Below are 11071 nucleotides of genomic sequence, written 5' to 3' on the forward strand. Positions count from 1 at the left end.
GAGGAGTTGAATATCTATTTAATGGATTTAGAGTTGGAAAAAAAAGTGCTCCACACTCACTCCTGTTACTTTCAGTCCTGTTACTCTTTGTACAAAAAATGATGGGACATTTTGAGGAGTTGAATATCTATTTAATGGATTTAGAGTTGGGAAAAAAAAAAAGTGCTTCACACTCACTCCTGTTACTTTCAGTCCTGTTACTCTTTGTAAAAAAAAATGATGGGACATTTTGAGGAGTTGAATATCTATTTAATGGATTTAGAGTTGGTAAAAAAAAGTGCTTCACACTCACTCCTGTTACTTTCAGTCCTGTTACTCTTTGTACAAAAAATGATGGGACATTTTGAGGAGTTGAATATCTATTTAATGGATTTAGAGTTGGTAAAAAAAAAAAAGTGCTTCACACTCACTCCTGTTACTTTCAGTCCTGTTACTCTTTGTAAAAAAAAATGATGGGACATTTTGAGGAGTTGAATATCTATTTAATGGATTTAGAGTTGGAAAAAAAAGTGCTCAACACTCACTCCTGTTACTTTCAGTCCTGTTACTCTCTGTACAAAAAATGATGGGACATTTTGAGGAGTTTAATATCTATTTAATGGATTTAGAGTTGGTAAAAAAAGTGCTTCACACTCACTCCTGTTACTTTCAGTCCTGTTACTCTCTGTACAAAAAATGATGGGACATTTTGAGGAGTTTAATATCTATTTAATGGATTTAGAGTTGGTAAAAAAAAAAGTGCTTCACACTCACTCCTGTTACTTTCAGTCTTGTTACTCTTTGTACAAAAAATGATGGGACATTTTGAGGAGTTGAATATCTATTTAATGGATTTAGAGTTGGTAAAAAAAAGTGCTTCACACTCACTCCTGTTACTTTCAGTCCTGTTACTCTTTGTAAAAAAAAATGATGGGACATTTTGAGGAGTTGAATATCTATTTAATGGATTTAGAGTTGGAAAAAAAAGTGCTCCACACTCACTCCTGTTACTTTCAGTCCTGTTACTCTTTGTACAAAAAATGATGGGACATTTTGAGGAGTTGAATATCTATTTAATGGATTTAGAGTTGGGAAAAAAAGTGCTCAACACTCACTCCTGTTACTTTCAGTCCTGTTACTCTTTGTACAAAAAATGATGGGACATTTTGAGGAGTTGAATATCTATTTAATGGATTTAGAGTTGGTAAAAAAAAAGTGCTTCACACTCACTCCTGTTACTTTCAGTCTTGTTACTCTTTGTACAAAAATGATGGGACATTTTGAGGAGTTGAATATCTATTTAATGGATTTAGAGTTGGTAAAAAAAAAAGTGCTTCACACTCACTCCTGTTACTTTCAGTCCTGTTACTCTTTGTAAAAAAAATGATGGGACATTTTGAGGAGTTGAATATCTATTTAATGGATTTAGAGTTGGAAAAAAAAGTGCTCAACACTCACTCCTATTACTTTCAGTCCTGTTACTCTTTGTACAAAAAATGATGGGACATTTTGAGGTGTTTAATATCTATTTAATGGATTTAGAGTTGGTAAAAAAAAGTGCTTCACACTCACTCCTGTTACTTTCAGTCTTGTTACTCTTTGTACAAAAATGATGGGACATTTTGAGGACTTGAATATCTATTTAATGGATTTAGAGTTGGTAAAAAAAAAGTGCTTCACACTCACTCCTGTTACTTTCAGTCCTGTTACTCTTTGTAAAAAAAAATGATGGGACATTTTGAGGAGTTGAATATCTATTTAATGGATTTAGAGTTGGAAAAAAAAGTGCTCAACACTCACTCCTGTTACTTTCAGTCCTGTTACTCTTTGTACAAAAAATGATGGGACATTTTGAGGAGTTGAATATCTATTTAATGGATTTAGAGTTGGAAAAAAAAGTGCTCAACACTCACTCCTGTTACTTTCAGTCCTGTTACTCTTTGTACAAAAAATGATGGGACATTTTGAGGAGTTGAATATCTATTTAATGGATTTAGAGTTGGAAAAAAAAGTGCTCAACACTCACTCCTGTTACTTTCAGTCCTGTTACTCTTTGTACAAAAAATGATGGGACATTTTGAGGAGTTGAATATCTATTTAATGGATTTAGAGTTGGTAAAAAAAAGTGCTTCACACTCACTCCTGTTACTTTCAGTCCTGTTACTCTCTGTACAAAAAATGATGGGACATTTTGAGGAGTTTAATATCTATTTAATGGATTTAGAGTTGGTAAAAAAAAGTGCTTCACACTCACTCCTGTTACTTTCAGTCCTGTTACTCTCTGTACAAAAAATGATGGGACATTTTGAGGAGTTTAATATCTATTTAATGGATTTAGAGTTGGTAAAAAAAAGTGCTTCACACTCACTCCTGTTACTTTCAGTCTTGTTACTCTTTGTACAAAAAATGATGGGACATTTTGAGGAGTTGAATATCTATTTAATGGATTTAGAGTTGGTAAAAAAAAGTGCTTCACACTCACTCCTGTTACTTTCAGTCCTGTTACTCTTTGTAAAAAAAATGATGGGACATTTTGAGGAGTTGAATATCTATTTAATGGATTTAGAGTTGGAAAAAAAAGTGCTCCACACTCACTCCTGTTACTTTCAGTCCTGTTACTCTTTGTACAAAAAATGATGGGACATTTTGAGGAGTTGAATATCTATTTAATGGATTTAGAGTTGGGAAAAAAAGTGCTCAACACTCACTCCTGTTACTTTCAGTCCTGTTACTCTTTGTACAAAAAATGATGGGACATTTTGAGGAGTTGAATATCTATTTAATGGATTTAGAGTTGGTAAAAAAAAAGTGCTTCACACTCACTCCTGTTACTTTCAGTCTTGTTACTCTTTGTACAAAAATGATGGGACATTTTGAGGAGTTGAATATCTATTTAATGGATTTAGAGTTGGTTAAAAAAAAAGTGCTTCACACTCACTCCTGTTACTTTCAGTCCTGTTACTCTTTGTAAAAAAAAATGATGGGACATTTTGAAGAGTTGAATATCTATTTAATGGATTTAGAGTTGGGAAAAAAAGTGCTCCACACTCACTCCTGTTACTTTCAGTCCTGTTACTCTTTGTACAAAAAATGATGGGACATTTTGAGGAGTTGAATATCTATTTAATGGATTTAGAGTTGAAAAAAAAGTGCTCAACACTCACTCCAGTTACTTTCAGTCCTGTTACTCTTTGTACAAAAAATGATGGGACATTTTGAGGAGTTGAATATCTATTTAATGGATTTAGAGTTGGAAAAAAAGTGCTTCACACTCACTCCTGTTACTTTCAGTTCTGTTACTCTCTGTACAAAAAATGATGTGACATTTTGAGGAGTTGAATATCTATTTAATGGATTTAGAGTTGGAAAAAAAGTGCTTCACACTCACTCCTGTTACTTTCAGTCCTGTTACTCTCTGTACAAAAAATGATGGGACATTTTGAGGAGTTTAATATCTATTTAATGGATTTAGAGTTGGAAAAAAAGTGCTTCACACTCACTCCTGTTACTTTCAGTCCTGTTACTCTTTGTACAAAAAATGATGGGACATTTTGAGGAGTTTAATATCTATTTAATGGATTTAGAGTTGGAAAAAAAGTGCTCCACACTCACTCCTGTTACTTTCAGTCCTGTTACTCTTTGTACAAAAAATGATGGGACATTTTGAGGAGTTGAATATCTATTTAATGGATTTAGAGTTGGGAAAAAAAAGTGCTCAACACTCACTCCTGTTACTTTCAGTCCTTTTACTCTTTGTACAAAAAATGATGGGACATTTTGAGGAGTTGAATATCTATTTAATGGATTTAGAGTTGGTAAAAAAAAAAGTGCTTCACACTCACTCCTGTTACTTTCAGTCCTGTTACTCTTTGTAAAAAAAAATGATGGGACATTTTGAGGAGTTGAATATCTATTTAATGGATTTAGAGTTGGAAAAAAAAGTGCTCAACACTCACTCCTGTTACTTTCAGTCCTGTTACTCTTTGCCAGAGGAACTTAGTCTTAGGAACTTAGAGCACCAGCCTGAGTCCCCTCAGTGATTGTCGCAGGGGACCTGACGTTAGCCACAGTGTTGGGGGTCGTGCAGCGATGGCGACCCCCGTCGCGGCGGCTGAACTGGCTGTGCCCCCCACACGTCCTTCCCATGAAGCCCCTCGACACGGCGGGTGACAGCATCAGCATGACGGCGGGCTCCAGGAAGACGTTGCAGGAACTCGTCAACATGGCGTAGGTCCTCCACTCCACGTTCTCCCACAGGGCGAAACCGACCATGTGCGAGGCGTTATAGGGGGCGTAGCACACCACAAACACCGCCAGCGTGGAGAGCGCCACGGCGAGGACTCGCCTCTTCCCCACGGGCCGCAGGTTGGAGCGCCACACCAGGGCGACGCAGCGCAGCGTGCAGAAGGACGACACCGCCAGCGGCAGGAGGAAGAGGACCACGGCCATTTCCAGGCGTAGGGGAAGCAGCACGGCCAGCTGGGAGGCGTTGAAGTGGTCGTAGCACGCCGCCGCGTCGTCTTTAACGGAGACAAAGTTGGCTCCGCCTTCAGCCACCAGGCCCACGCCGAGGTGGAGCAGCACCAGAGCCCACAGGGCAGCGCTGATGCAGCAGGAAATGCGAACGCGGCGGTATCGCTTGTAAATAATGGGGAAGGCGATGCTGAGATAGCGTCCCGTGGTCACCGCCGTGATGAAGAGGCAGCTCCCGTAGAGCGAGGCGAAGAGGAAGAAGCTGTAGACGGGGCAGACGGGGGCCGGCAGCATCCAGTCCTGAAGCACGGTCTCCAGGGCCTTGACGGGCAGCCAGGCCACCAGCGCCAGGTTGGCCAGGCACAGGTTGAGGGCGTAGACCACATTGGGCGTGGCACCGCGCTTGCGGGCCTTGCGGGCGTACACGAAGAGAACCAGCAGGTTGGCGGGGAGGCCCAGCAGGAAAGTGAAGGAGTAAACGAAGAGAGAGACGCAGTCCTTGACGGCCACGTGCATCGCTTGAAAAGCTCAGATCAAAAGTGGTGTCTCATCCATGTCGCCATCGCGCCGAAGAACTGTGCGGATGGAGGATCACATCATCAGGACGCAGATAAGAAGACGCACGCACCCACGCGGAAGTATTGGGGCATTTAGCAGGCCAACGTAATTGCCTACTCGGAGCAGCATCTGGAGCTCGGGGTGAAATGATTCAGAATAATTCCGTCAGAGTCGATCATTAAGACTGGGGGGGTCATAAAGGTGGAGCGAATGTGCAGCAACCACTTGTTTGTGGCGTCTCGTGGTTTTATGGCGGCGAGCGTGAGAGCGAGGGCAGGGGGGGGCGTGGCGCAAGGGAAAGACGAGTAAATGGAGCAGAAAACGCGCGGATTCGTAGTAGGAGGGTTTTATTGGAGGACGGCAAACACCAGGAAATGTTTTGCAAAGAGGACGGCGTGCAAAACAAGGCCGGTGTTGACTTTCCACCACAATACTCCAAAAACAAACCTACTTGTACGTACAATAAATACTTTTAGAATACATGCAAAAACTTTCTGCAAATTTATATCACAAAATGAACATTTCCTGAACACTGCAAAAAGTCAGTGTTCAAAAACAGGTATTTTATTTGAACTAAGCAAAATTATCTGCCAATAGAACAAGAAAATTCGACTTGTCGAGACTTTCCAAAACAAGTAAAATTAGCAAACCTCAATGAACCCAAAAATACCTTAAAATAAGAGTATTCTCACTAATAACAAGTGCACTTTTCTTGGTAGAAAAAAAAAGAGACCTTTTTGCTAAATTTGTTGAAAAATATTATTAAATTAAGTAAATGCTAGTGCCATTATGTTGACATAATGATATGCGCTCGGCATTACAGTTGTTGAAACCAGCAAACTTATACTAAAAGCTAATTTATTGTTCTTAATGGAAAGGCAACAAGGCAACATCTTGTTACTCTCGGGGTCTCCTAGCCGCTCAGGCAAATCATATTGTCGAAAAATGCATTTTTCCATGGATAACATGACATCATCGCGCCAAGTGCGTGCTCTTTCAGTCAATCAGTGCGCATATATACAGCCCGGCCCCAGGCCAAAAATGTTTTTATTGTATTTTTGAGGAATTTATCTGAATGTGCATGAACTATTTCTGTTCAAAATTGTTTCAAATGTTAAATGTTTAAATATTAACTGTCAGTTTACTGTACTGTGCCAACTGTACTACTATATGAGTACGTATGTTCTATTGTTTCATTGAAAATAAAACAGCAAAGTCCATTTGGCTGTCATCCGTTTTAATTATGAGACACAATTGTGTCAAAGTCATGATTTTTTTTTCATGCTTGAAATAAGAAATGATTACTTTAAAAAAGTAGTTTTATACTTGTGAGTGTTGATGACACAGCTTTGCAACAGTTGATATTCTAGTTTCAAGCATGTTTTACTCAATATAAGTCATCACATCTCAGCAACAAGCTGTAATATCTTACTGAGATCATTTAGGACCAAAACCCTTAAAACAAGTAAAATACTAACATAAAATCTGCTTAGTGAGAAGAATGATCTTATCAGACAGAAAATGAGCAAATATCACCCTTATTTGAGATATTTCATCTTACTTAGATTTCACTTTTTGCAGTGCCGTCCTTTAAAACATAAATAACCATGCACACTGCAAAAACTGAAATCTAAGTAAGATGACATATCTCAAATAAGGGTGATATTTGCTTATTTTCTGTCTGATAAGATCATTCTTCTCACTAAGCAGATTTTATGTTCGAGTGTTTTACTTGTTTTAAGGGTTTTGGTCCTAAATGATCTCAGTAAGATATTACAGCTTGTTGCTGAGATTTGATGACCTATATTGAGTAAAACATGCTTGAAACTAGAATATCAAGTGTTGCAAAGCTGTGTCATCAACACTCACAAGTATTAAACTACTTTTTGAAAGTAATCATTTCTTATTTCAAGCATGAAAAAAAAAAATCATGACTTTGACACAATTGTGTCTCATAATTAAAACAGATGACAGCCAAATGGACTTTGCTGTTTTATTTTCAACGAAACAATAGAAAATACGTACTCATATAGTAGTACAGTTGTTATTAGTGATAATATACTTATTTTAAGGTATTTTTGGGTTAATTAAGGTTAGATAATTTTACTTGTTTTGGAAAGTCTTGACAAGCCAAATGTTCTTGTTCTATTGGCAGATAATTTTGCTTAGTTCAAATAAAATACCCCAAATTTTTGTATTTTCTTTTCTTGTTTTTGAACACTGACTTTTTTCAGTGCAATACACAAATATTTTCTGTATATAATGTTATTAATTCTAAATATATTTTAATTACTTGATTATTATTAATATATTATTCTATAAATATAACAAATAACACTATTTAAGTACTGTATTGATTATTCAGTCCAGTTCAATGAAATTGTAAAAATACAGTAGTACTTTTGGACTTCCACAAGGAAATCTTTTGTCTCCCCTTCTGTTTTTTTTATTGTATTTTATTGACATGATAATGTTTTTGTTGTTTTTTATGACTAACAATGCTGACTGAAATTGTAATAATATTTCATTATCCACACATTTTTTGGGCCACATTTTATTTTATTTTTTTAATGTTGCTATACTATTGAAGAAAATGCATCTTATTATCATTATCATTATTATTAATACAGATGACTGAAATTGTAAAATTACATTTTGGAATTCCACAATATAATGTTTTGGGCCCCTTTCATTTTTTTGTTGTTGTTCTTATCCCATTGTTATTGAAGAAAATACATCTTTATTTTTAACTAATAGAGCTGACTAAAATGATATAACTTCCCCTTTGAGTTTCACAAGGATTTGTTTTGGGTCTCCTTTTGTTTTTGTTGTTTTTAATTTCACATCCTATTGTTATTGTGAGTAAAGCCACCAAAAAAAAATAAAGTGTAATATTTCATGTTTGAGTTCCACAAGTAAATGTTCTGAGCCCCCTTCTGTTTTGTTTTTTTAATTCTCATCCCATTGGTATTGTCAGGTCCCTTTAAGAAAATATATGTTTTTAATTAATACAGCTGACTAAAATTGTATAATTTTATGTTGGAGTTCCACAAGAAAATATTTTGAGTCTTTTTCTGTTATTTTCCCTTCATATCCCATTTTTACTGTCAGTATAAAAAAATAGGTTTGTTTATTTTACTAACATGCTGACTGAACTTGTAATATTTCATGGTGGAGTTCAGCAAAGAAAATATTTTAGGTCTGTTTTTGTTTTTTAAATTAAAATCCAAAGGTACTTATTTAATGACTGTAAAAAAAAATGTTTGCGTATACAACTGACAGAACATTTACTTGTGGACCTCCAACAATTTCAAAGTCCCGTGCTGTGTTTTTAAATTCACACCCTACACTATTTCTATGGTCAGAATAAGGTCACTATAATATATATTAATATATATATATATATATATATATATATATATATATATATATATACTACCGTTCAAAAGTTTGGGGTCACATTGAAATGTCCTTATTTTTGAAGGAAAAGCACTGTACTTTTCAATGAAGATAACTTTAAACTAGTCTTAACTTTAAAGAAATACACTCTATACATTGCTAATGTGGTAAATGACTATTCTAGCTGCAAATGTCTGGTTTTTGGTGCAATATCTACATAGGTGTATAGAGGCCCATTCCCAGCAACTATCACTCCAGTGTTCTAATGGTACAATGTGTTTGCTCATTGGCTCAGAAGGCTAATTGATGATTAGAAAACCCTTGTGCAATCATGTTCACACATCTGAAAACAGTTTAGCTCGTTACAGACGCTACAAAAGTGACCTTCCTTTGAGCAGATTGAGTTTCTGGAGCATCACATTTGTGGGGTCAATTAAACGCTTAAATTGGCCAGAAAAAGAGAACTTTCATCTGAAACTCAACAGTCTATTCTTGTTCTTAGAAATGAAGGCTGTTCCACAAAATTGATTGGGTGACCCCAAACTTTTGAACGGTAGTATATATATAAAAAATATTTTTTTTATTTATAAAAAAAAAATACGTATATATATATTTTTTTTATATATATATAAAAAAATAAAAATTCATAAACGTATATATATATATATACACACACACATTTTTTATTTGTCTATTTTATTTATTTATAATATATATATATATATATATATATATATATATATATATATATATATATATATATATATATATATATATATATATATATTTTTTTTTTTTAAATTATTATTATTATTTTTTTTTATTTATTTTTTTTTTATTGGGGTAGTGACCTTGTGTGTCAGCATGTCTGTGATCTTCTTTTAATTCTTTTTTTTTTTTTTTAAATAGATTTAATTATTTATTTATTTTAATTTTTTAATATATTTTATCAATATTATTTATTTATTTATTTATTTTTCCCCCCTACCTCAGGGGGGGACTCGGCGGGGCGGTTGCTGGTTGTTCCATCTCCATCGTTGGGGTCCCTGCGGGTGGGGTGGGTGGTTCCCGTGGCCCCGTGCTGGGTGGTCCTGTGGCGGCCAACTTGGGTGGGGTGGCCGGGGGCTGGACTCGCCGCGCTCTCCGGGGGTGGGGGGTGGGCTCGTGGGGGCCCGGTTGCCGGTGGGGCGGGGGCGGTCTTCCTGTCCGGTTGCGGGGGTTCTTCAGGCCCCTCGGGCGGGGCGTCCCGCCTTTCTGCCCATGTGGGGTGTGGTCTCTCGCTGGCTCGGGGTCTGGCTGTCCCCTGCTTTTCTCGTGCCTTGTCCTCTGCCGGGTGCGTCTGTCTGCGGTTTGCTGCTGGCCCTTGTGGGCGGCGCGGTGGGCCGGCCTCTTGGGTTCCTGTCGCTGTCCGGCTTGGCTGCGTGGGGGCGGTGGTCCCTGGTTCCCTGGGCACCACACCTACTGTTTGTGGGTTGGGCTCTCGGGGAGGCTGGGGCCGTACTCTGGCTCCCGCACACACTGGGAGTCAAATGTATTGTACATACAAATTCACATGTACTCACAAACATACATACACACATACATAGGTACTTACGCTCCCACATACATATACAAATACAGTACATATTTACACACTCAAAGTTTGTACTTCCACACGCACAATCATTATACAAACATACACATACCGTACATATACATTCACTGTACAAACATACATATACACATACTGTACATATACACTCACTGTACAAACACACATACTGTATACACATACTGTACATATACATTCACTGTACAAACACACATACACATACTATACATACACGTTCACTGTACAAACACACATATACACATACTGTACATATACATTCACTGTACAAACACACACATACACATACTATACATATACATTCACTGTACAAACACACATATACACATACTGTACATATACATTCACTGTACAAACACACATATACACATACTGTACATATACATTCACTGTACAAACACACATATACACATACTGTACATATACAAGTACATATGCACACATACACTCATGCACATAATCAGGTTTCATCAAACATATATTAACGTTGTTGCCCTAGGGTAAACTGGGTATAACACATGGCACACTGACAAAGCTTAACCTATTGTTACTATAACAATCTACAAGATTAATGTAGGTTGCTTCTCTTTCTTCCCCTCCATTTTTCTGCATTCTTTCGTTTCTCAAGTTAGCATTACGTATATGTATTGTTGCCTTTGAACAACTGTATTGTTGATAATAAAGGTAAAGTATTGGTATTGTTTATTATCAATAGCACTATTTCTATTGGTATTCGTATTGCTCCATTTTTAGTGTAATAATGCCCATTGTCATTTCTGTATTATTTTTTATTTTTTCGCTAACTGCTTATTTGCTATTACTTTTACCATCATATTTGTACATGTAGTATTTGCTGATGTTGCTCTATTGTTGTTGTTGTGTTTGCTGTTGTTGTTTTTGTCTCTCTGTCTAATCCCCCTCTTGTCCCCACAATTCCCCCCTCTGTCTTCCTTTTTTTCCTCTTTCTATCCCCTCCTGCTCCGGCCCGGCTGCACCAAACGATAATATAAATACATTTAATAAAGTCAAATACAAATAAGGCAACAAGAGAAG

General features: G+C 36.9%; 1 protein-coding gene across 1 annotated transcript; it reads right to left on the minus strand.

The window, feature by feature from the left end:
• Positions 1 to 3683: 3683 nt before the first annotated feature.
• On the minus strand, positions 3684 to 9622 carry si:dkey-211g8.9 (free fatty acid receptor 3). Its single transcript, XM_062028835.1, has 2 exons — positions 9398 to 9622; positions 3684 to 5027 (listed from the first exon to the last, which is right to left on the minus strand). The coding sequence occupies exon 2, from the start codon at positions 4966 to 4968 to the stop codon at positions 3982 to 3984; it is 987 nt and encodes a 328-aa protein (XP_061884819.1). The 5' UTR covers positions 4969 to 5027; positions 9398 to 9622; the 3' UTR covers positions 3684 to 3981.
• Positions 9623 to 11071: the final 1449 nt, after the last annotated feature.

Source organism: Entelurus aequoreus, linkage group LG20, assembly GCF_033978785.1.
Source record: "Entelurus aequoreus isolate RoL-2023_Sb linkage group LG20, RoL_Eaeq_v1.1, whole genome shotgun sequence".
In the NCBI taxonomy this organism is placed as follows: domain Eukaryota; kingdom Metazoa; phylum Chordata; class Actinopteri; order Syngnathiformes; family Syngnathidae; genus Entelurus; species Entelurus aequoreus.